We start from the raw sequence: 26,275 nt of genomic DNA on the forward strand, positions 1-26,275 counted from the left end.
ACTCGCTGCCCACTCGCTGCCCACTCGCTGCCCACTTCCGACCTCGATCGACTGCTCACCGAATTTGTAATGCGGTGTGTCTGTTGTTCAATGTTTTATTTCAACAATTTCAATGTGTTAATGCACATTTCGAGGCCTACACAATTTGCTAAATTATTTTAAAATGGGAACAGTTACGATATTCAAGCTAACGCCGTCGGCAATCGGTGATAAAACAGATTTTTAAATATTACTTTTGGTGGTAAAATGACGAGACATTGACTTGTTGCGCTTAAATTTAAATATTTTCGTATATTTCGACTTTGACGCTATGTTTTAACCTTTTCTGACTTGGCAGAGATGTTGACAAACATTATTAATTCTATACGTTTACATATATTTTAATTTTAACATTTCCTTGCTTTTTAACATAATTTGATTAGAATGAATTTCTCTTAATTTATAAGTGACATTTGGTGGACGAAAAAAATCTTTAGTGAATTGTACGTTTGTAAAAATGTTATCATCAATGCAAAATATTGTCGTTCTGATATTATTTAAGCAAAGAATGACAAAATCGTTTTTTCTAAACGTCATTTTAAAATATCGATCGGGTTGAAGACGAGCACATTTTGTTAGCTACATTGTAAATATTAAGATCAGAGAAAAATCATTGAAAAAATGTTATCCCGTAGATTGCTTTTATAATTTAAAAATGTATGCTTATATATGATTTATTATCGCGGGGGGTTCCATTGAATTTTGTGACATGGATGAAAATATGTTTACAATCCATTAAAATTCGTGGGGACATTTTATTTGAAAACACGAGTTGTGTGGATTGATTTTTTCAAACTATAAACAAATGTAAACTTTTCAAAGACTGTACTCGGTACTTCATTTTAATGTGATTTTTTCTAATGTGATAATGAAATAAAAAATCAATCCACAAACGAGACAACAAAACCACATTTCGACATTTGTTTCAAGTTAATGTGTTTTTGGGAATTACTTAAATTGCTTGTATAAAGGACACATTTGATTGTTTGTGTACAGTTTTGAGTACATTTCATTTAGTTGACGTTGCGTTTGTAAATGTTACTTACACAATCGTTCTGTAATGTTGTTGATGTTGTGTTGCCACATTATATATTGTGAGGGGGATTCCGAGTGTAGAAATTGTTTATAAATTAAATCTAAGAAATGATCAATCGCTTCGTGATTATATCATGAGAATTATATTTTGAAATGTATTTCTAAATTATTTACACTTGTAAATCTCTTTTAAAGGAATCGACATGTAATTTTATATAGTATGGTGTAGTAAGCGTATCGTGTGGTTGGTTGTCCGCGCGGCGGCCAGCTTCTGTAAATAGGTCGCGTTCGTTTGTGTAAATAATATTTGCGAAAGTGTTAATTATTAAAAATTAGTTTTATATACGTACACGAGCCAGATTGTGAGGTAAAAAATTATGTAAATAAAAAAATATATAAGGAGGGCCGTTTGTCGCGCATTATTAAACCGTAAGCATATCTTATTTTGTTATTACAACCTTTTTTATTTTGTAAATTAATCTATTCATATTCAGGTCGTGTAATGGAAGGAAATATAAAGTTTTTTTTTACTACCTATTAGTAGTTTTTAGTTTTTTTTAATCAGTAAAATAAATTGATAATTTGTTTATAGCACTCACTTGGGTTTTATTTACCTTCGACTTTTTAGTAATGAGCCAAATTAAAAATTTAAAACTTGATTGGAAACAGTCAGGGAATAAGGGAAAAAAATATTTTTCGTACGTGATTTATTATGTAGTGAGCTTAAGTTAAAGAGAATAAGGCATTATATTTACAAAGAGCACAACTGTTCTAGCTTTATTGTGGACCTTATGAACTTGCCGCCTCCGTGTTCAGGAGAAGCTGCACAGCTTCAGCTCAGTAAGCATGTTGAAGACGGTCTCCACGAGTCTGTACTTCATGAGGAAGGGTGCGCGGCGCGCGTCCACCGAGCCGTACGACAGGTTCAGCGTGAACAGATCGGGGTAGAACTGAAAACATTTCAGTTCAATTTATACATGTGAAACTTGAACTCGTTACGAATATTGTGGACGGAGCAAAAGAGAGAAATTTAAAAGAATATACGAGTAAATGAAAGTTATGTGTGTGTACCTGCAAACCAGCCAATGGCTCGAGGTTGAACTCCTGCGACAGCTCTGTGCAGTTGAGTATGGTGGCGTGCTGCGGCGTTGCGTGCAGAAGACTGAATTTGGCCTACAATATAATGAAATAAAGTCAGTGATAAGATTCTTAAGTGAAAGGTTTTTTATTTATACCGGTCGAGCTGTTTGACATTAGCAATATATTGAATATTGTTGAAAAAAAAAACATGAAATAACCTCTCTCTTCCTGTCGACGGCTTCTCGTATCTGCATTACAAGGTTCCTGCTGCCGGCGGTGGCGTTCCACCTGCACGATGCACACAACAAATGCTAATATAACTATATCCTCATATTTTGTTTTAACTGATAATTTTAGTTAATCTTTTTGCGTGTTCCGCTTTGCTCTTTATGAGTTTTGGGCTACCTGCTCCACTGGAAGTTGTAGGCCCTGGAGAGGAAAGCCATAGCGTGGTAGGTGTGCCGCTCGCCCACCCACTCCTTGGGGCAGCTGCCCTCCACCTGATTGTGTGCGTCGAAGTCTGGGAAGAAGTCGCAAGCCGCCTCGCGCATAATCTGCAAATGATTCAAGTGTAAACGCCTATTTACCCTATAAGCGTTTACAACACTGGTATCGATCGACCACATAACACGGCATACATCCAATAAGACAATTCAGTGTACTCATTTAACCTGTATCATTTTCTTAACGCTGTATGGCTTGTGGAAGTGGTCCTTGAGCGCGGGCGTGGTGGCGTTGGCGATCCACAGCAAGCGCACCGAGCTGCCGCGGCACAGCCACGTCACACTCACACACACACCCGTCACTGATATTACCACACCCTCGCTGAAACCAGCAGGATTTATGTAGATGGTGGAATTTTGTAAAGTCATATTGCGTAAAAAAATACGAAAACCTATTCATACCTTTCGAGGTCTGGCCGAATATCCCATCCTTGGTAGGGTAAGTTGCTGTATCTCAATGTTGCAAAGCCGATCGGCCCTGACGTTACAAAGATGTTTTATAAAGATTCTAGTATATATAATAACGGTTTTATAACTGTACAAGTAAAATTAGACAAAATTGTGCGGCGATTCGTTAGCTCATTACACAAAGCATAACTCAATGGTCTTACAGAGAACTCCAGTGCGGAACTGCACGGTGAGTTTGTCCTCGTTGAACTTGTAGTCGTTGATGTATGTGGTCATCCAGAGATGGCGCGGCTCGTACCACTGGCACACCACCGGCGGCTCCGACCACATCACATCTTGCGGCAGCCTGCCACCATACACACATATACTCCATATATCTGGTTACCTTGTCTGTGATATCTAATCTCGAACTTGTAATACCGATACTTAGTCCAGCCATTCCGTCCAATGTACGAGTATGTACTTACTCAATGAAGACGAGAGCCAGATTCTCATACTCGGCCTCAACACGTTTGATTTCCGCCTCGATCTCCTCCGGGGTGCGCGTGACACCGGGCGGCGGCGGCGAGGGCGCGCGGTACCGCACCTGATACTTGCTCTGCTGCAGTTGCTTCGGCAGCTCCACTGCAACAAGTCCCTTCGATACCATTAAAATAAGTCTTAGCGCAGATGCTTCTAAGTTGGCTCAAAGAACTATTTTTGTACTGCAAAAAATCTGTTAAAAGTAATGTAAAGTTGTATTATAAGGATTTGCTATGAATTACCGCCACTTTTCTGTTGGCTGTGGGTTATTCACACATTTTTGTCAATTCTCCATCGCGTAGAACTTTGTGGGTTAACCATAGTGTGTTGTTCTTAGTTCGATATCATTTACTATATTTAGCATCATAAAGCCATATCAACGTTATATTTTCTAGTCGGCTCGTTATCTTGCGATATGCTTTGCTACATATTTTTAAGTACGTTGAGTGTCCGAGGATCGATGAACTGAACTTGGCAATGGCACTTTATGAGGAAGTGCTTTACTTAAAATAAGATTTGATGTTAAAGATGGCCTAATTTTATAGATAATTCAACTAATACTACTAATGGGTACTTCTAACACTGAAAAGGGAAATTTATACACGATGTCACGTTTATAGTAACGTCCGATAAATATGAAGAATAGAATATGAAGCAGGCAGTTCTTCCTTCGTTTGGTGAAATATTTATAGACGTAATATGGAAAATAGTTAACACCAGTTCCGTCGACATTCGATTAGATATTGAGATTGCAATTCAAAGTGACGAATGATATTACAATTTACGAGATAAGATACTAATTACAACTCATTACCTACATATTGACGTACACACAATCAATGTATTGTGCTTTCTTGAAATTATATTGTTTGTTGTGTTGTTTCGAGTATTGTTTTTTAATATTGTAAGGTTTACCGTAAAACAGACGAAAATAGGAAATAGTGGTAGAACCACAACAAACAATTATGTTCACCACTGACCAAGGTGCCCTAGGACATTCCTCTACAACTACGTTGACGTTATTAAAATGATTGTGAAGTATTTGTGAGTAACATTAACTTTGATATAATTTTGAAATACGAGTACACTTAATGTTTTTATTTCAAGACTAAACAGACTCAAGCGATGTAAAATTTCTTCCAAATTTAATGTCATAAATTTTCTATTTATGACAATCGTTTAGATTAGTCAATTACTCATATAAATTTTTGATGTACGATCAGATCAATTCCTTTATGAACTCCTACAATCTAAACGAGTCAGCAGATTTTGCAGTGCATCACTTTAGATTAGTGCTTGTTTCCAGTTTAATTTGGCTGGTGGTGAGCGCGGCGACAACTGAGTCGCGCACCGACAGCTGCCTGACGGGTTATATGACCGACGTGCAAGGCTGGGTCGACGCCCGCGGCAGACTCACCAACCGAGCACGTAACTAAGTTCTATTATAATCGTATAGTAACGTAGCAAACACATTGTTTTGAAAATATGAAGGCGCCGTAGCTTTGGGAGACTCATTGAAGCGTTATTCCAGCGCTGGCCAACAGAATCGATGTGTCCTATCGGAGCGGGATAATTCAGAGGCTCTTTGGCGCGCTGAGGGAGTTTAAATGCTCGCGGAACGGCTCGGGCGGTGGCGTCGAGTACCTGAGCATGGCGAAAGGCCAACTGCAGCAGGTGCCAAGGGTCAGTTCGTGTTAGAATTATAGATTGACGCACAACTAAGTTAACTTATCAACAATACGCCAGCTATTGTATTTAATTTACTGAAGATTCATAGTCGAAAGTGATGGTTTCGCAGAAAAACTTAATAATTTTTGTTTTCCGACATCTTCTAGATTTTTGGCAACAGCGATAACTGCGGACAAATACTTGCCGTAACAGTAACATATATGACGCTGTACGGAAATCACTTTGGACCAAAAAGATCGATTGTGGCGTCAATAAATTTGATAAATAATAATGGTGAGTGTATAACTTGTAGGACGTTATTTTTATTTTCTAACATCCCGAAGACAAAAACTCTTATAGGCATGACTAATGTAATTTATTATGTTACTGATTTTGAATCACTTCCATTGGCAGATACGTGGTCGTACGGATTCCGCGGAGTTCGTTTCCCACATCTCCGTGAGTTGGATTTAAGGTTTTGCGGCATCGCTGAGTTGGAAGCTGGCATTTTCAGCGACATGATTAATCTCGAAAAGTTGTATCTTGGAGAGAATAATATCTATACAATAGACGAACACACTTTCAGGGGTCTAAGGAGACTAATGCATTTAGATATGAGTAGAATAGATCGAGGCATGCATTTTTCCGACATAAATGTTTTCGCTGAGATGGTACGTCTGAATTCACTAGATCTATCTCTCACGAAGCTGGCGCAGCGCGACCTTCTCGCATTCAGAAGTGTAAGCAGAAGTTTGCAAAGGCTGTCCATATGTCATTCCGGATTGTCAAATATGGGCCCAAATTTCTTTGCGAACACATCAATGAGATTTCTAGATGTTTCGGGAAACACAAATATTTTTGATGACGTAAGAGCTTTGCGGGGGGTCGAATCTACCTTGCAAGTTATATACGCCGATGACATCGCACTCAGAACTATGCAAGTCTTTGAAAATTTGAATTCATTAGAAATATTAAGAGTATCCAATAATGAAATTAGTTCAATAGACAAAAGTACAACTAAGACCTTGGAACACCTTCAGGTCTTGATTATGGACTCGAACAGACTAACGACCTGGTTTACACCGGCTGTATCTTTGATGTGGAGGTTAAAATTTTTATCTTTGAGAAATAACAACATTAACTTGATATCCGAGGAAATGATGGTAGATTTAAGAAACGTATCATACGTTGGCTTTTCGGGAAATAACATTGTGTGCAATTGCAATGCTAGAGAATTGTACGAGTTGGCCGCGAGGAATGAGAAGACCAGAGACCAGGATCTCATCTTCCCACTAAACAATAACGAAATGAGAAGCATAGTGTACCACAGGGGCTTCACTGACGTGAATCACATGATAACAGAACGGTTACACGTGGCGCCGACTTGTTCCGAGGGAGAGTGCGACGAGACCGCCGCCATTGAAACCAAAGGCAACTACCTCATCTTTGACTACGACCTGCCGTCGTACCATTGCATGCAGGCGGCTGAAGGGAGGTCTATGTCATTCGGAAGGGTCCCGTTCTGTAAAACGCGCAAAGACATTGATTACGATGAAGTTATTTCGGAGACCTGGAATACGTTGTATTTGTTGACATTGCCTGCATTATTATTACCTGTTTGTATTTTCGGATATATTTTTAATCGGAATATCAGATATTTCTTTATAACTATGAGGAATTCTGCAATGTTGAGTTTAATCAACAAGGATGAAGTTATTGACGGTAGGTTTGATTTTAAGTTATTGATTATTTTAATAAAAATTTATCCAACCTAAAAAAAAAAAAGTGGTTAATTGCAAGCAGTAACAACATATAAAGAGCGAGAGAAATGCGAGGACTTCTGCAAATAGCACTTTAGTATTTGTTTGCTTCTCCACGTTTAAAGCTGGGTTTCCTCAAATGTGAATTATTGATTGTTGTTTTCAGAGAACACGATCTTTCACTACGACGTGTTCGTGTCGTACTGCCACGAGGACCGCGGCTGGGTGCTGGACCAGCTGCTGCCGCACGTCGAGGTCGACGCCAACGTCAGCGTCTGTCTGCACGAGCGGGACTTCATGGTGACAGCTTGCTTTCCACCGCTCTTATATAAACAATCCCCGCAGCCTCAACCTGTCTAACTCCTAACGCTTCTCTTTTCCAGGTGGGATTATCCATCCTTGAGAATATTGTTTCGTGCATGGATCGCTCCAAGACTATCCTGCTAATCCTCTCGCAGAAGTTTCTGTTAAGTCAGTGGTGTCAGTTTGAAATGCATCTTGCACAGCATAGGTATGTATTTCTAATACTTTTCGCTTTAACATATATGCTATGCTTGAGATATCTTTCCTTCCTCCTTGGGAGATTGCACCACCGCGCATCGCACCGCTTGCATTCAATCTTCGGTCGTTGTAAACATTATGTAAGTATAATCTTTGTTTGCAGACTTTTAGAAACGAGACGTGAGGATCTGATCCTAGTTCTTCTAGAAGAGATACCGCGACGTGTCCGGCCCAACACGCTGCACTACCTCATGATGACCAACACGTACATCGTGTGGCCGAAGGAGGAGGCTGAACAACCTATGTTCTGGAGACGATTGAACAAGAGTTTGATTACGCACAAAATGAGGCAAAGCAGCACGGATTCCTTGGCGTAAATACAATAATAGAGAAAAGAGGACTTATTGTGAAACAGAAGATTAAAAATTAGGATGAAGCATAATGGTGGATATGTATGTGTAGAACCATAAGCGTGGGCGTCGCCAGCCGACGATCTAGAGAGGCCCCCTCCCGATTAGGAGGGGGGGGGGGCTAGTAGTAAAAATATTGTTTTATGCTCAACACGTAGTTTAATTCTTAATTAAGCCAAAAAACTGACAAGTCGGGTTTGAGTTATCTATGTGGGTCTTTAGGAATTGGGGCAGGTGCTTTGAGTTATTTCAATATCGATTGTATGAATTTCGAATCTCTAAGGGGGAGCATCTGCCCCCCTTGCCTCTCTCTGGCGACGCCCATTTTCAAAGGATAGAGTGAATCAGAGGTCAGAGAAAACAGACATAGATAAAAAGGAAAAAAACAATGTTTGTTTTTGGTGTATAACGATAAACAAAAATCTCCCAAGTAACACAACATGCGTTTAATTCTGGTTTAAGTGTCATACTTGTGACAGTATTACATTTCTATGAGTTATTGCACTTAAGTAAATATTTTGTTAACTTAAATTGATATCGAATTAATTGACTTAGTATCAATCGATAAATGTGAAAAATAAATCATCAATCAGTTTGAAAATATTTAAATATATGTTTTTTATCTTCTGATAAGTTTTATTTTATGTAAATCCAGGTGACTCTTTGGAAATAATTGGATACATTGTTTTATTTAAACAAAAACAATGTTTATTTAAACATAAAAATTTCGGCAGTGTACCTACTTATACGATTAAGTTATTTTATATTAAGAAATAAAAAACTATGATGTTTTGAGAGTTATAAGATGCATCAATAATGACCTTTATCGAACAAAATATGCGCAAACCATCGTTGTACTATCTGCGGTGACTGTGACGCTCGTCAGTGTAAGCTGTGTTTATACCTGCTCATACCTTACTTAGTAATGCATAGTCATCGTCAAGCGATTCTTATTTCAATCGTCATAATATTGCGACACCGTCGCGTGCGCTATTAGCAAATACTTGTTTCCCAAATATCACACAACAAGTATTATATAATAATGGTTGCCCGAAAGCGCAACGATACTTAGTACTAACTACCAATAAATTCGGTTTGTTTTATAGAGAAAGGTGCAGACGAGCGTACAGCCACCTGAAATACTTAAGTATCGAAATGATCGTGCACTTTGACATGTCCAAGAAGTGTAAAAGTCAAATGCTTTACCTATTTCTAGAGGAGATGTAAAAAACGAAACTTTCGAAATGCACAGCCGCGTTGTGGAATGGCCTGTCCTCGGCGATATTTACAAACCGCTACGACGTAGGGTCATTCAAGAAGAGAGCGTACAACCTTCTCAAACGCCGCCAACGAATCTGCAGTTCCTCTGGTATTGCAGATGTCCGGGGGGATGAAATGAAGAATTTCGCTGGTAGTGTTCAATATTCATGCAGCAGCAACATACTGCTGTGAGCTAACACTGGTTAAAATAATTATGACAAGAAAAAACTAAATCATTGCTACTACATAATATACTGGATTCTGTTGATTATTTTCTCGTGCGCTTTTCATTTATTTTCAATAACGTTAATTATCTAGATTTTATCATTCTAGATTCTAGATTAGATCATTAACAACCAAGCGGCCACTTAGGGTTTATCGATGCTGTGAACAAAACTACTATTACATTATCAGTATTTTCTTGCAGAGCAAAATTTAGAATTGTATATTGTTTGTCCGAGGACAAGTCCGGCGCGGAGTGCTTCATGTAATCATTGTAATCACGATCTCACTGTCCTCAGATAAGATACCTGGATCGCAGCAACTGACATGTCCAGCTTATCAAATTATATTCTAGTATTTTTTGCGATAACAAACAAAGCATGTCCTAAAGTGAATACTTTCAAGCAATATTATTAGGATACTTTGATTTACATTAGACTTTTTCGGATCCGGGGTAAGCGGATAGGGAACATCAATCTTTTCAAAACATTCGCATAGAGGTTATTATTTTTATTAAATTGATTTTGGCAACATCCTGTATGTCATGTGTATACATTATCAGTCATTACGTATTAACGTTCAATCATTCAGCATTTATGTCACACGGCTGTTAACATGCTTTAAAACTATTTTCATTTTTAGTCTAATTTTAAATGTTATTGATTGAAATATTCAAGATAATACATTTCAAAAAAGAATTTTCTCATTTAGACAGTGTTTTCTGTTAAAGGTTTTATTTAAATGTGAAGTGATATCTTTGAAAAAAGTAATGTTATAAAAAGAACAAACAGCTGTGTGTTGGACAGCGAGTACAGGTGGAGCACAGCTACGATGAACAATATCCTATTTTACTTGATTATCCTACTGAAACGGATGCCATAATGTTACTGCTTTTATTGTAAGTAAACTCACAACAAAATATACTTAGTTGTAAAAATGTAATAAGAATAGAGCGAACTCAATCCGAATTCGAAATATTAATCTTTTTGTTTATTCACCAACTCGAGCATAGTCAAAAAGTTTTGGCACATTCTTCACATTGTCACGATGTCCATGCTTAGATCTGAATACTTATATTACTATTGTATCTTTGGAGACATCCCACGAATTTTTTCCATCCTACTCATTAATATTGTCTTAATCATTGACTAAACACCTGGTGTTTGATTTTTTGTTTAGAAATTAAATTGCCTCTTACTGTAATGCGTTCAGATAGTACATTTGTTGTCATATATCTGCATGACGCGGAAAACAATATTATCAGATATAATACGTAATACGACTCTTGCGCCCTTCCGGCTTCTTTTGCTCCAGGATCAGCTGCTGGAACTATTCCTGCTTTGGCTTTAACTTGTAAAACCTCTAAATTCTCAATATCTGGAATAAACCAACCTTACACTAAATGATGTATTTGTAGTTCAGTCAGTCAGTGTACGCTTACTAACAATTTTAAAGACAAATCGATGATTGGCAGGGTTATGGTATGGTTGGGTGCGGTGGGCGCGCAGCCGCCGCCGCAGGAGCGCTGCCTCACCGGCTACATGACAGACGTACAGAGCTGGGTCGACGACCGCGGAAAGCTCACTGAGAGAGCACGTAATCCTCACTCATACCATATAATATTATACCAATTGTTGCTTCAGAAAACACCACCAGAAGAATTTTTCATGTCCCTTTTAAGATTTAAAATTAACTGCTAATTCACCAGATTATTTGACTTTTTTGCTGATAAAGATAGCATACTCATGAAGGTATCCACGCTTCACTTCACTAGTCATTTTATAGACTTCGTTCAAATAATTTTAAATTGTCAACCACAGCTCGAGATAGTAAGATCGACGTGTCGTATCAGTTCAACGCGAATCGCCGGCTGCACCAGCAGCTGGAAGCCTACTCCTGCGCCAACGGCAGCTCCGTGCAATACCTCAGCATGGCTAGGAATCAGCTGCAACTCGTGCCCAAGGTTAATTGTTCCTTATTGAACAAAATAAGTGGCAGCAGCAGAATCATTATTGAAATAAGTCTCTGCGGCATTTGGAAGATGTTATGTTCAATATCAATACACGTTGTTACAACTTCCTCCGTTTTTTTGCTTTATATTTTTTACGTCACGTCGTTTTAGTATACTAAAAATAATGCAAAAGTTTACAATCGTGTTTTATGTACCACATTTAATTTCTATTTTAAGATCTTCCAATTCACCGATCGTTGTGGCCGGCCTCTATCAGACACACTAGTCTATATGACACTGGCTGGCAACTTCTTCTATGCAACTAATTTCGAAAGACCTAAGTTCGAAGAGCATATGAATGCGACCAATGCGATAGTTGTACCTGACGCGGTCGACGTGCTCGGTGAGTGACAACAACAAAGATATTCTCTTTTACCGTCTACCTCTATCTCATCGTAGAATTAGAATTAGAACTCTGGCATCATACTCAGCGCCTGCTTTGTTCACAGCGTCTGAAATGTGGTCGTCCGGCTTCCACGGGGTCCAGTTTAAAAATTTACGTCAATTAGATTTACGGCTCTGTGGCATCAGAGAATTGGAAGATTCTCCGTTCAGAAATATGCCGAATCTTGAAAAATTATTTCTCGGGGAAAACAATATTTATGTAATCAATGAAAACTCCTTCAAGGGCTTATCGAATCTTATTCATTTGGATATAAGCAGAAACTATGAATACAATACGAATGAAATATATCGAGGCCTGTTCTTTGGCGATTTAAAAGTTTTCTCGAGATTTACACGATTAAAAACATTAGATTTATCATACACTAAGATGCGACAAGAAAATCTCCACGCGATAAAAAAAATAAGAAGTTTACAGAGTTTATCAATATGTGAGACAGAGTTGACAAACATGGAAGCGAGCTGGCTGGCGGGCACCTCCGTCAAATATCTAGATGTGTCCGGGAATCAAAACATATTTAAAGATATAAAAGCCTTGCAAGGCCTTAAGTCCACATTACAAGTAGTGTATGCTAACGATATCGCTCTAAACAGTCTAGATGTTTTTGATAGTTTATCTTCATTGGAAATATTACTAGTGTCGAATAATGAAATATCCACAATAAAGAAGAAAGTAGCTAAAAGCCTTATCAATCTTCAGGCCTTGATTCTGGACATGAACAGACTTACGACCTGGTTCAGGCCTACTATAGTTCTGATGCCGAACCTAAAATTTTTGTCAATGAGAAACAACATCATTAACTTAATTTCGGAGGAGATGGAAAATGATTTTGAAAATTTAATGTACATTGGAATTTCAGGTAATTTCGTCGTATGCAATTGTAACGCGAGAGAACTGTTTCTGCTAGCTTTGAGAAATGAAAAGATTCTGCCGGATCAATTTATTCATTCAATTAATAATAGCGATGATAATGGAAGTACAGTATATCACACCGGATTTAGAGACATTAATTATTTAATATCGAACAGAAAGCGAGTCAAGTCTGTTTGCGCCAACAACGAGTGTAAGGAAGATCTCAGTTCCAAATCTTCTGGAAACTTCCAGTTGTTTGACTACGACGACAGCACGTACACGTGTCTGCTGGTGGTGGAAGGCAGGACCACAAAGTTCGCCACGATACCGTCGTGCGGCGCGCGCAGTGAAATCGGTATCGATGATGTTATTTCGAATACTCTGGAAAAATTATACTATTTGGTAATACCGTTGTTTGTATTACCGTTTCTTATATTTGGATATATTTTTAGACGGAATATCAGATATTTCTTTATAACTATGAGAAATTCAACAATGCTTAGTTTAATCAATAATGAAGATATTATAGATGGTGAGTTTATTTTTTTAATTTTTGCGATCATTGATTCTAAAGAAAGTTGTAACATCGTGATCATCAGTGTATAATTGACTGTGGCAGAGAACACCATCTTCAACTACGACGTGTTCGTGTCGTACTGCCACGAGGACCGCGGCTGGGTGCTGGACCAGCTGCTGCCGCACGTCGAGGTCGACGCCAACGTCAGCGTCTGTCTGCACGAGCGGGACTTCATGGTTACAGCTTGCTTTCCACCTCCATTCCTCCCCTCACAATTCCCGCAGCTACGACCTGTCTAACCCCTCTCGCTTCTCTGTTCCAGGTGGGATTATCCATCCTTGAGAATATCGTTTCGTGCATGGATCGTTCGAAGACTATTCTACTGATCCTGTCACGGAAGTTCCTGTTGAGTCAATGGTGTCAGTTTGAAATGCATTTAGCTCAACACAGGTGACATCTTCTTAACTCTTAAATTAATATCTAATATCAGGGGTTTCCGCAGAGTGTCTTTGTATTCTTGATAAAACTTGTGTTGGAAAAAGGCAATTTTAATCTTTCTGTACCTCATACAACGGCTTCTAGTAATGTTGGAATATACGATCTGTTATCGCAACGCTAATGATAGTTATAAACTTTTTCATGTTAGCGCCATACAATAAAAAAACAGTATCTAGCCGTATTGTATGGGATAATACAGTTGCTGTTTATTTCAGACTGCTTGAGACGAGACGGGAGGATCTGATACTAGTCCTTCTAGAAGAAATTCCCCGACGTCTGCGGCCCAACACCCTGCACTACTTAATGCTGACCAACACGTACGTCGTCTGGCCAAAGGAAAAAGCCGAACAAACTATGTTCTGGAGAAGACTGAATAAGAGTTTACTAACGCATAAAATGAGACAAGCAAACAATGACTCCATAGCATGATGAATATACAATGGTTAAGGAAATAGCAGTTCATATTTTTATACCATTTTCGTTATACCTTTGAAGGATAAATGTAATATTACCTTTCGTCCGTTAGAATAGTTGTCTTATCAAGACAGCAGTATTTAGTGTATTGTAGAACGTTTCAACTCACGTGTGGTGAGAGCGATGCCCCTCGCCATGCGCTTGGCTTGCGGCGGAGTGGTCAGCAGGTCCACGTTCAGGATCCCACCACAAACTCTGTGCCCAATAAATGCTTAATTTATAAACGTGGTATTACATGTCCTTTCCTAAATTTAGTAAAAATATACCAGTTAGTATTTAAGTTTTTAGTTATACATTTGTAAGTCTGTGGGAGTAAAATCAACTTTCAGAAATATACCAAACCCGGTTTTATATTTTTTTTAAAGTTATTTAACTCGACTTGTGATTGATGCAACTTTTTCATAGTACCATATTAACTATATTTAAAACCAATGTATTTATGTAATTGTACCTGTATTTGCGCAGGTTTATTTCGCCCGGTCTTGTTTTATACGCACATTTCTTCAGATATTTCGTAAAAGCCAGTTCTGGGAAAAGCAATGATTTGTCAAAATGAAATAAACTACACTTATCTTGGATCTGAATTAAATATTACACTCGTAGAAAACATTGTAGAGCATAAATTTGGCATTTCTCACCGTTTTGTTCAATAAAATATGTCCTGGGATCAGGCAAACCCTGCGGCTCGGCCATGTTTAAATTGTCTAATTCTTCCTTTTCTTTTTCGTTCTTCAAGAATCTGAAATATGTGATGTATATTTTTTTCTGTTTTATTATCCCAGCCGTATTATATAATTTTAATCGGTTATAAGACTTGCTGCTTTTGTTTTCAAAATTGCATTTTCTAAAACAATTCACTTTAAAACTAATTATATTTTGAATTACTATTCCCTGTAAAAAACTTTATATCAATAAAGTTTTGCTATTTGACAAAATCTGCTTACGGGTTACTTTTTATAAATGTTTCTATTTCCTTTATCCTGGCCGCGATGTCCTTGTAGAACTTGGTGCGTACCTCATCCTGCTCCACCTTCAACTTGTAAGTCACCTCGTGCTCTTTTATGTTGAATGTGTACAAGTCTGTAAACACTTTTGAGTTTAAAATGTAACACCAGCAAATCGACCATGAAATTAACAAAGTTCATGAATTAGATGAAGTCTAGTGAAGCATAAAACTATTTCTACAATCACCTGTCTTTCATAAAGGACCAATGAGTCAGTGGTTAAGGAGAATCTGTGAAAACTGCAGATTAGACCACAGTGGAAGTGAATGTAGTATAGTTATTCAATTGGCTGAAACTATTCAGTATATTTAACAAAGGTTCCGACCTTCATATTTATTGTTAATATCAAGGGTGAGTGGGAATGTCCTGGAGCGCTCGCTGAGCAGGTCGACGAGCGAGCGGGCGGCGCGCACACACGCACACGACCCATCGATTATCTTCGGCAGCTTGATGGCCACTTTCATGGCTGGGAACGTCAGCTCTACTGGCTCTCTGTGGTCAGATAATGACACTTCAGGTGTTGGTATTGTCTGCTTACATTAAGAAAAACTATCAAGACAGGGTTTGATTTTTGTCTATGTTTTTAACAGATGTAACATCCCTATAGTTGTCAGTATTTCTACGAATGACGGTATACTTTAGGACTGTAACATTTCTACGATTAAGCTCTTAGTGTTCATAGAAAAAGTATTCAATATTCTTCGATCTGTTTTTATCTTTAAAGCAATTGCATTATTATTTATCTTACGGTTCTGGTTCAACAGGCTTAGGTTTCCTAGTGGGCATCCTAACAGCGACCCAGAAGTTGAGCCTGAGGCCTTTGAACTCTCGCTCATATGTGGACAGCTTGATGGAGGGCCACTGGAAGTGGTGCTCCAGGTCCCGCAGCAGTGTATACGAGGCGACCTGGATGGCGTTGGACAGCTCCTCTCGGAGAGCCATTCGCACCTGAGAGTACCTAATATTACTTAAGTTAAACGTGAAAAGTAAATTGATTTTAACCGTATTTTCTTTTAAAACAAACCTCGTTGAAGTTACGTATTTGGGAGTCTGTGTACTGCCTCGTGTCAGCCGTTATCTCGTCAAGTAGATCCAACATCTATGGTATAATTATGTATAAGATGATTAGATATTGCTTACACGCAAAAATAGTATTGACTATCTCACAATAATTTTATATTCCTTTCTCCACTACCTATGACTTTAATAAAAACAATAGAAGGGATCACCGGCAACACTTCCAGACAACGCCTGTCGAGATCGTTGTCGTCGCACAAGTGCTGCTGCCGCCAGAGGTGAAGGTAGGTGTTCATCTGCGTCACGATGCGAGGGTCCGGCAGCCCATCACAGCGCAGGTACTGGTGCCACTAGGAACACACTACACGTGACATCGGGCCCACTACTAGAATGTTCGATGAATATGCCGAGGTGTAAGAAGTTCATACTTTATTTAAAAAAAAATGAAGTATTAAGAACATATTTTTATAACATTGGAGATCAAACGATTGTCACAAATATTTTTGTTGTTTAAAACGACTTTGATCTTCTAATATTAACAAAATGGGTTATTACAAACATTTACAATTATTTCAACACTTACTTCAGCTCTAAGATTCTTTCTCTTTTCGAACTCCAGCTTCTGCTGTTCATATTCTGAAAGTAAATGAAAAAAAAATATTTTTCTGTGTAAATATTAAAACAGTATGTAATCAATAGCTATGATATTCTTACTTTGGAATAGTATGACAGTTTTTCGCAGCAAATCTCCCCTGACCTCCATCTGTTCTTTGTCCTTTACCATGAGAGCGGCGCGCGCGCGAGCCTCCGCCAACCGCTTCTCCTTAGCACCCGCGAGGATCGCTTGCCTGCAAATAACATTGCCCTCTTGCCGTACTGATAGGTACGAACTTCTTTTGTCAACGCTGAAAACTACTACGACAGCTAATGAGTTAGAAATATTGACTATGAACAATAATTTAGTAATTAATAGGTGTTAACTACCTGACGGAATACAATTCAAAAGATACACTATACATTCATAACTACTAAGATTTGTGACGCCGCGGAAACAAGTTGAAAGCACGATTAAATGTAACAAATAAATCATACTTATACGTATATTCTACCAAAATTAAGGAGTAAGTAATAATGAATCAGAGTACTGGGAGTGTTAGAAGATAACTAACTTTTCTGCTTCCTTCTCCGCTCTCCATTCCTCAATGCGCTGCAGCAGCCAGTTATCTCTGTCTTTTTTGTTCATCTTTCTCCAATTCGGAGGCTACGTTATGTTCATTTATTTTAGTATATTATAATAATTTATTGCATCATTTAAGTCTTAGAGATAACATAGTACAATGTGTACTTTAACTCCTGATTTACTCATGTTCAATTTCAAGTAAAGGTAACGAATCTAAATAAAACTATTTCACTAAATAATAGTAATTTAAAACACAACAGACTTTAACTTCATGTCCTAACTATCTATCGTCAGTGTATAAGTTTAATGATCTTGAACAATTGATGTTAATAAACTTTTGCTGATTTAACAAAACAATTCAAATTGGAAAATGTGAACTGTATCGGAGCAATGCCCCGCCACAGAGCAGCGCCGCGCTGCGCTGCGCCGCGCTAGCCGGCACACCGCGTCCGATCACAATGAACTCTACAGGGAAATAGCTAGAATAACAAAAAGTATATAAAATACTTTTCATGGTAATACTTATGTCGATGTCAAAAGTTTATGTTTTCATGTCAGAGGGGTTTTTATACGATCACATAGAAGGCTTCCTTCGTGTCGACACGGGAACACGGGTCACGTAAGCATTTGAACCAAGAATAAAAAATATTTGGATATGAAATATTTGAGATAAATAAGAAGGCAAGAAAGTCGCTTTAAGCTTTCTAGTCAATAATAAGTGTACGCAGAACAGCATAGCACCTGTAATTTTTTTACCTTTTCAAATTCCGGTATTTCCTCTTTTTTCTTGTCTTTCTTTCCTTTCTTTCCTCGTTTCCTTGATTTCGAATGATCTTCCTCTTCCTCTACCGGTGGCTCCTGTTCTGTGATATCCAATGTTTAAATTGGTACTGACTAATCATTGACCAATAAACACTTCGTAAGATGACTCTGGATGTCGCACACGTCTTACAATTTTAGTAACTACGCCTGTTTATTTTAGAGGTTGACTTGTTTTTCTTCTATGAGTCTAATAGAAATAAAGCAAGACGTTTATAGTCTTTGATAGTCGTCGGCTACTCGACATCAAGCAATCTCTCTTATACTAAACTTACAATATCGCCGGGAGCTTACCGTCAGGTATGGATTCGTCTGACCAATCAAACATAGACGTGGTCTTCTTAGCTACCACCACCTGTTAAATATGACACAATACGTTAAACATACAAAAAATGATGGTTCTCAAACATTTAGTGGTTGTACTTTATTGGTAGAATGTTCTATGTAATAGGAGAATTTCTCTAAATTACCAGCATTTGGTAATTTCGTAGTAGTTATATATATATATTTTCTTACCTCTTCCACCTTGCCCTTCTTTCCCTTCTTTTTCTTCGGTTTGACTTCTGGAAAACAAAAATTAAGTGTTTTTTAAATTACTTTTAACTGTATCGCATTGCACTATTCAGAGAAAGTACATTGTTGAACAAACTAATTCCTTCCTAATTTTTACTTTTATCGTGCCATAATGTATCACGCTACTGCAAATCTCTTTCATTATACATACTTGTAGATGTAAGCTGACTCCGCCGGCATCCACTTTCTACTTGTCTAATAAATTCACTTGTAAATTTCGAGGAATTTTTTATTACACTTTGATCGTATTGAAAGGGAGACCGTTTCTGTTTCTCCGCGACTCCAGTATCGATTAAACATGGTGCGTGACGTAGACCCGTTTGATTATAGTCTTTATTCCCCACTAACCAATTGCCAGCAGTTTTAACTATATAAATTACGTAACACTTTCATTTTTAGCGGCGACCCAATTACGATACTGAACTATTCAATTTACTTTTGTTGGCCACGTGGAAGAAAAAATCTAAAATTTCTTCAATATTTGTATCTAACAAGCCTTATCCGCTTATTGTTTACCTTCGACGGGCGGCGGCAGGGACTCGAAGGAGGCGCTGGTGTAGGAGGTGTCGGTGTACTGCACCTCCTCCGGCGGCTGCTCCAGGTCCGTGGCGGCCACCAGCGTCTCCTCCAGCACCTCCGCCTCTGTACACGGAAAACATTGATTACGGACTTACACTTCATGTGAAACGAAACATAAAACAAGATAAAGGCTGTAGAGAGCTACTGTTTCGCTGAAACTATGGACATCGCATCAATCGACAATCGCAAAGAGAAAATTAATCTTCTAGCTAATTGTATATAGCTTTACCAACCTTTTATTATTTTATTGTTTGACATATTTATTGTATAGTTCACTCCATAGTTTGTATAAACTCGTCGGCCACGCCATGAACATTCGTGTGTGCAAAGTGAGGGAGAAAGTACAAACCCACCCCATTAGTTATGTAGGCGCAATATGATGTGTTGTTCGATCACAAAGATTTTACAATAGAGTATAAATCTGCACCTGTGGAATCGAGTTCAAGTAGTTAATTTTCCCAGGCCGTTTTATATAAAAATTACTAACCTGGGGGTTCTTGTCGTTCATTCTGAAATCAACATAACTCATTGTCATTATTAATGGTAATATTTTTTTATTATTTGAAACATGTAAAACAATCAATCATCATTTCCCTCTCCTTACTCTACTCTGCGCGGTTCGCGCACTGTTTTCGTCCTCACATCAATGTCGTCACACCCCCTCTTACTAAAATTTATTTTTAACGAGCTTTTGCCCGCGACTTCGTCCGCGTGGTATTAGAAAACATGCGAACTATATAAATTACAAAAAGCTACGTATCCCTCGGGAACCGGACATTTCTCTGGGATGAAGCTTATCTCATGTGTAGTCCAGACTTTGTTTTATATCTGTGTCAAATTTCAATAAGATATGTTGAACCGTTGCAGAATGATCGAGTGAACATTAAAAAACTAAATAAATGAATCCTACGCGTACTAACTATTACGAACCGTAACTATTCCCGGGAAAAAAGTACCCTATGTGTTCTTCCAGACTATGCTCTAAACCTGTGCCAAATTTCATGGAGATCCCTTCAGCCGTTTAGGCTACAAACGCTAACAAACATTCATCCATCCATCCATCCATCTAAACTTTTGCATTTATAATATTATTAAGTAAGATACAATAGTGTTTCTTCACAAGATTTAAACCACTTACTTTTTTCTTGTCTTTCTTTGCCATAATTAATAACTAAATTATAATAAACATTAAAATAGCGATACAAAAGATTTTGTAAAAAAATACTTCATACAAATTTCTAAAAATACGTCAGTCACCGTGACATGATAAGATGCATCGAAATCATCGAAGTCACAACAAAACAATGATCTGTATAATTGGATAGGTTAGGCGACCTTTTTGTTGTCACTTACCAGTTAAGTCTTTCGTTATTATTACTCATTCTCACTGCCGTTAAAAACCGCTGCCATCAACACCGAAATGGGGGAGGTCAAATAGGTTGAAAATACCGTGTTTTATAGCCTGTCTATATTTCCAGAGGTCAGTGTTTAAAAATCATACGAAGCAGTCATTGTGAACTATTGTCGAAGCTCTGAACATTGGACAGGCTGTGTGTGGGATGTGTCCCCTTTCGATCCTTTCCTTATAAGATAAATGTGGATAGATTAGGGTCTAAAATTAGGTCTGCGACACGCACACTCATCAGACTCTTCTGTGTGGTGGTGGTGTAGACGAGCCGGCCCTGTTGCCGTTGCTAGCATCTATGATAGAGCTATAACTAAACTATGTTAAGTATCAATAATTTTTATTTTCACCGTTTAGTTAATTTGACACCACCTTTGGAGATCTTTAACACACAGCAACGTTGTTATAGTTTTAAACGTTCAGTGTATTCATGTACATGTAATTACCTCAGCGGCCTTACTGAAGGACTTGGTTTCTAAAAAAACTGACAATTAACGATCATTTCGTACTTAGTGTAACTTTGAATTGCTGATTAACTTAAGGCGCATTATTATTTGAAAGGTTTTTTTAGGTCTGTTTAATCCAATTAAAAATATAAATTGCAATAATAATGCCAATAATTTTGTTGTTAGTTTTTTAATGCAATATAATTATTCAACTCTCTTATATTTAAAAAACATGCATCCATTTTATAACAATTCAGAAACTATACCAATAATAAAATTTAAATTGTTAAAATCGAACCAGTAAATATCACAAGTGTAATGTAGTTACGTAATGCATAGCAAGCAAATTATTGTCAAGAACAGCAATAATGGAATATAACAGTAATTAGTGATTGTGCATTCGCCTTAAGGCAGTAAACAATAGGTCGGCACGTTACCGCTGCTGCGAGCCATCGCCGTCATTGCTGGCCTCAGTTCCACTCAAACAGAGCTGCTCACCGGTCTGCTCTACATTGCACTTGACATTACATTAACAGGGAAAGTATTTAATACAGGTTTGTTGTTTACAATAACATTATTCACAAACAACACGATCCGCGCATTATGTCCAGTTACATTAATACTCAGGAAATACCCGAAGTGATCGAAACTAGTTGGTATTTACACCCAATTGCCGTGTTTATTGAAAAATGTCTCACCTTATTAATTCTTTGTGATCATTTCCTACGGTGAAGTTGGATTAAGGATTAAAATTTAGATGTGTAAAGGTGAATTTAATATTTTTTGTTGTGTTTTAAATGTGTTGTAGAGCACGATGGGTTTCCTGGAAGACAGGGACTTTAGCGCGGTGCCGCAGATTCCACAGTATTACAGGGGGAAGACGCTCTTCATCACTGGAGGCTCCGGTCAGTATCAGTAGTTACCAAGAATCAACTGTTCAAGACTAACTGAACCAATTAGAACATAAGAAAAACTAATATTAATTATTTTACTAAACCTTAAGGAGCCACTGATTTATTTATATGTTATTTTCTCCTAGAAGCCAAAGATGACTAAAAAAGCATTTCAGGACTAGAGGATATTGCTTCAATTCGAATGTCACAAAGGACTAACTATTTAAAAAAGGATAACATTATATATTTGTAATCACAAAATTATTTTAAATGTCTCGTAATGGTTATTAGGTGGGAAACATAATTACCGAACTTCATTGCATTATTTATTGTGAACGTGACGTGGTGTTGGCAGGCTTTATGGGCAAAGTGCTAGTGGAGAAACTGCTGTACTCCTGCTCGGAGCTGGACAGGATCTACTTGCTGCTCAGGACCAAGAAGAATGTCAAGTCCGAGGACAGGCTGCAAGATATCTACTCATCGCCTGTAAGTTTTATATTAAGTTACAAAATTGAAGATATCTTAGAATTGACTGTTAATATCTAAGTAAAAGACTATAAATCCAACTTGTATAATTCCAGTGCTTCGATCGCCTGAGACAGGAAAGACCGGGCTTATTCGAGTCTAAAGTGTTCGTTGTCTCCGGCGATGCCAGTGAAATCGGACTAGGTATGTTGTTTAAACAATATCCACCTCAACATTCGTATACTCGTAATTAGCAAGGCAAATGTCAACCTTTGCCCTAATTTCGACCGCAACAATGAACAACATTTACAATGCATTATTGTGAAAACGCAATTTATAATAATTAAAACGGGTCATCGGACTTCTTTTACCATAAAGTTATTTTGCATAATATTATTTGTTTCACATTGCGTAACAATCAAACTAATTTCGTGATGCTCGAGGAAATTTACAGCGTATTAAAAAATAATTAATGTAACTAATTATTTTAGGTTTATCTGTAGAAGACAGAGCTCTACTGGTGAATCGGGTCAACATTATATTCCATGTTGCAGCCAGCGTAAGGTGAGCTTTCAATTTGCTTTTGTATAAGAAATAAGTTAATATTTACAACGAAATTAATTTCATTCAAATTATGTCCAGATTTGATGACCCGCTGGAAGTTGCGGCTCGTCTGAATCTGCGAGGCACGAGGGAAGTCGTGGAACTCGCTAAAGAAGTCAGGTTTTTGGAGGTACCAGCTGTTATAATGTTACCACACGAAAACTAATCTTACATTACCATACTTAATGCTCAAATATCATATCTAGAATTATAAAAGACCTAATACTAGAATTGATTAATTCAACCAGTCTCTTTTCTAATAACCTTTTGAATGAGAATAACATTGTTTATTAGAAGGTTCGCGATATGATGGAATTGTTTGCAGGTGTTGTTGCACGTGTCGACTTCATACGCCAACACCAACCGCGACCCGATAGAGGAGATCCTGTACCCGCCGCTGGCAGACTGGCGCGACACACTCGCCGTCTGCGAGCAGACAGACCACTACACGCTGAAAGTTCTCACACCAAAGTTAGTGTAGTTCCCTTCTTTATAACTGGGATTTAAACCATGTGTTTATTGGTTTTGTGTGTTGATCACAAACTAATAGGAATAGAAAATAATGTTTATGTAACTGTACCTTTCTATCAAACTATAACTTATTAGAGGAGGTAGTAGATTTTACATTAGTATTGTCATGTTTGCAGATACCTCGGGGAGCTGCCCAACACGTATACGTTCACGAAGCAGCTGGCCGAGCACGTGGTGTACGAGCAGAGGGGTCAGCTGCCCGCAGTCATCATGCGACCCTCTATAGGTAGCTATTGTAACATTTAAACAGTTTAAGAATTGGGTTTCATCTTGGATGAATGCACTTTTATTTTGATGTCTCACAAGAAATTATGTAAACCGTTTTGATGGATATATTACTGTTCATGACATTTAATATCAAGTTAGTTATACTTATATCAATATAAATATAGGGATTTTGATTTTTTCCTCAGTAATATCAACCCACCAAGAACCCATGCCGGGTTGGATCGAGAACTTTAATGGTCCAGTCGGGATTTTTGTTGCAAGTGGAAAAGGTGAGGAGAATTATATTCTAGATAATTAACTGTAAGTCAATAACAGTAAATATTTTTTTTGTCTTGAATCTCCTCTTAATTATCTTATGTATTGTGTATAATTCCAGGTATACTGCGCAGTGTGTACTCGGATCCCGACCTGGTGTCTGATTACATGCCAGTGGACGTAGCGATAAAAGCCTTCATAGCTGCCGCCTGGGCCAGAGGCACCAAGCCGTCAGTTATCTTCCCTTTATCATTAAACAAATGCGTCTATGTCTCTATACGAGTATATGCAACCTATTATGACGCAAGATCTTATTAAAGTAGGGAATTTTCTAGAAGGCCAGGAACATAGTTTAACTGATGACATCCCCATGGTTCGTTGTTTATTTCCTTTCATATGAAATGTGTTAAATTTTGGTATAGGTTAGTACCATCTGATGACATCCCCGTGTACAACTGCTGCGCCGGCGACCTCAACAAGATCACGATAGGCGCGCTGATCGAGCTTGGCCGAAAAGTGGTTCTGGAGATACCGCTCAACGACGCGCTCTGGCCCGCTGGCGGGTCCATCACCACATACAAGAGTGTGTACTACATCAAAGTGCTACTCGTGCACTTGCTGCCTGCACTCTTCATTGATTCCATTTTATGGATCGCGGGCAAAAATCCCATGTGAGTATAACAAATATTCTAAAAAGTGTCACTGTACACTTTGTATGATCAGGTAAGAGCTATAACATGGAATTGTATTTCTCTCGTTTATTCGAATATTCAGGTTAGTTAAAATCCAACGCCGCATCTACATAGCGAACCTCGCGCTTCGTTATTACCTGACGCAGCAATGGACGTTCAGCAACAAGAACTTCGTGAAGCTGCGAAGTAGTCTGAAGGAAGAAGATAAGGAAGACTTTTACTATGAGTTGGAGCGCATCGACAAAGTTGAGTTTTTCAAACAAAGCTGTTTGGGCGGCAGGAAGTTTCTACTCAAAGAGAAGGATGAAGACCTGCCGAAGGCCAAAGCACATTATCGGAGGTATACGTTATTTCAATATGCAACCTTAACATTTATCTATATTTCTGGTAAAACATTGTTTGTGTATTTAAAACGTTAGTTTAGTGATGCTGTTTCACACGAACATTTTTTTTATATTTTCCACTAAATAAAAGTGATGTTGATGGTGTCAAGTATGGGAGCGTAGCGTGTCATGTAATTTGACATTCCTCTGTTTAATTTCGTAGTTGGATCGAAACGAGAGATAGGAACAAAGTCCTCACAGAGGAGTGCGAGCTATGTACTATTATTAGCCTGTCTACTGGTATATAATGTTCAGGTATGAGTTTATCCGTTGCAATATATTTCTTATATTTGATTGCAGGATCGTTATTTTGGACATTGTGGTGAAGTGCTTGTTCTATGGATTTGTATTGTGGCGGCTGCTGCACACCGCCTTCATTCAAGATCTCCTACAATCCATTTGTAGTTTAATATTTGAGTAACATGTACGTCCTATTTTTTGTTTAATAAATAATAAAATCATTACCAAGGACTTTTTTATTTTTCCGATAATCTTAATCTTGAACTTCATCAAGTGCTTCTTAATGAAATGTAATAAAACAAAATGTAAGTTTTAAATTATTTTATTGTTGAACATTCCGGTACGGTTGGAACAAATATATCCACTGCATAACCAGTACTTTCCATCCTTTATAAAACTGTTTTGACCACATCTATCTATGTATATCACACGGGAATTAGTTAAGCATTAACATCGCCAAGTTACATAAGTAATTAAGAAGGCAAGTTATCGGGTCATGGAATGTCAAGAGATATAACAATATATTTAAAACTAACTTCATCCATAAAAATATTATAAATTTACATAATTTGAGTATTATTACTACAAGTACAAACTCCTATGTTAGCATTTGGTCCTGCGAATGAGCGATGCTCTCGCAGACACAAACACATCGATAGAAGTCGAACTAAATCACAGTCATCTTATTGCTTATAATTATAACTTCTTACATTATGTGAAACAACTGAGCAAAGCCTTAATATTTAATACTTATTGAGAAATTTGTGCGCAGCGACACTACAAATATACTTAAAATATT

General features: G+C 37.8%; 5 protein-coding genes across 6 annotated transcripts in view; 4 read left to right on the top strand and 1 right to left on the bottom strand.

Moving 5' to 3' along the window:
• The window catches only part of LOC106109583, an 8,251-nt gene extending 8,041 nt beyond the window's left edge, over positions 1-210 (top strand). Inside the window, exon 16 of the mRNA XM_013291140.1 lies at positions 174-210. Within this exon, the coding sequence (XP_013146594.1) occupies positions 174-210 (37 nt within the window). The remainder of the gene's footprint in view (positions 1-173) is intronic.
• Positions 211-1,772: 1,562 nt separating this feature from the next.
• On the bottom strand, positions 1,773-20,595 carry LOC106109607 (axonemal 84 kDa protein-like). Its single transcript, XM_013291177.1, has 25 exons — positions 20,474-20,595; positions 19,823-19,844; positions 19,273-19,398; positions 18,700-18,746; positions 18,478-18,538; positions 18,121-18,227; positions 17,354-17,445; positions 16,899-17,032; positions 16,768-16,820; positions 16,397-16,534; positions 16,192-16,266; positions 15,916-16,115; positions 15,493-15,659; positions 15,108-15,243; positions 14,802-14,902; positions 14,615-14,690; positions 14,273-14,358; positions 3,533-3,689; positions 3,269-3,411; positions 3,060-3,135; positions 2,826-2,979; positions 2,560-2,708; positions 2,373-2,442; positions 2,146-2,247; positions 1,773-2,024 (listed from the first exon to the last, which is right to left on the bottom strand). The coding sequence occupies exons 1-25, from the start codon at positions 20,495-20,497 to the stop codon at positions 1,887-1,889; spliced, it is 2,634 nt and encodes an 877-aa protein (XP_013146631.1). The 5' UTR covers positions 20,498-20,595; the 3' UTR covers positions 1,773-1,886.
• Positions 4,543-8,553, top strand: LOC106109609 (toll-like receptor 6). Its single transcript, XM_013291180.1, has 8 exons — positions 4,543-4,631; positions 4,894-5,015; positions 5,119-5,270; positions 5,423-5,549; positions 5,670-6,977; positions 7,182-7,315; positions 7,399-7,526; positions 7,680-8,553. The coding sequence occupies exons 1-8, from the start codon at positions 4,615-4,617 to the stop codon at positions 7,891-7,893; spliced, it is 2,202 nt and encodes a 733-aa protein (XP_013146634.1). The 5' UTR covers positions 4,543-4,614; the 3' UTR covers positions 7,894-8,553.
• Positions 9,783-14,179, top strand: LOC106109608 (toll-like receptor 6). Of its 2 annotated transcripts, none has more exons than XM_013291179.1 (8): positions 9,783-9,908; positions 10,883-11,004; positions 11,229-11,371; positions 11,597-11,762; positions 11,869-13,206; positions 13,294-13,427; positions 13,514-13,641; positions 13,905-14,179. In XM_013291179.1, the coding sequence occupies exons 2-8, from the start codon at positions 10,887-10,889 to the stop codon at positions 14,116-14,118; spliced, it is 2,241 nt and encodes a 746-aa protein (XP_013146633.1). In that variant the 5' UTR covers positions 9,783-9,908; positions 10,883-10,886; the 3' UTR covers positions 14,119-14,179. The 2 variants fall into 2 exon arrangements, with proteins under 2 accessions (XP_013146633.1, XP_013146632.1); XM_013291178.1 differs by lacking the exon at positions 9,783-9,908 and adding an exon at positions 10,156-10,306.
• Positions 20,596-21,650: 1,055 nt separating the features above from the next.
• On the top strand, positions 21,651-25,704 carry LOC106109611 (fatty acyl-CoA reductase 1-like). Its single transcript, XM_013291184.1, has 13 exons — positions 21,651-21,740; positions 21,995-22,091; positions 22,435-22,565; positions 22,661-22,748; positions 23,036-23,108; positions 23,187-23,277; positions 23,473-23,618; positions 23,795-23,904; positions 24,092-24,175; positions 24,283-24,391; positions 24,584-24,832; positions 24,936-25,193; positions 25,537-25,704. Exons 2-13 carry the CDS (start codon positions 22,001-22,003, stop codon positions 25,655-25,657), a joined length of 1,551 nt encoding a protein of 516 aa, XP_013146638.1. The 5' UTR covers positions 21,651-21,740; positions 21,995-22,000; the 3' UTR covers positions 25,658-25,704.
• The last annotated feature ends 571 nt before the right edge of the window (positions 25,705-26,275 follow it).

Source organism: Papilio polytes, unplaced genomic scaffold, assembly GCF_000836215.1.
Source record: "Papilio polytes unplaced genomic scaffold, Ppol_1.0 DF821122.1, whole genome shotgun sequence".
Taxonomy (NCBI): domain Eukaryota; kingdom Metazoa; phylum Arthropoda; class Insecta; order Lepidoptera; family Papilionidae; genus Papilio; species Papilio polytes.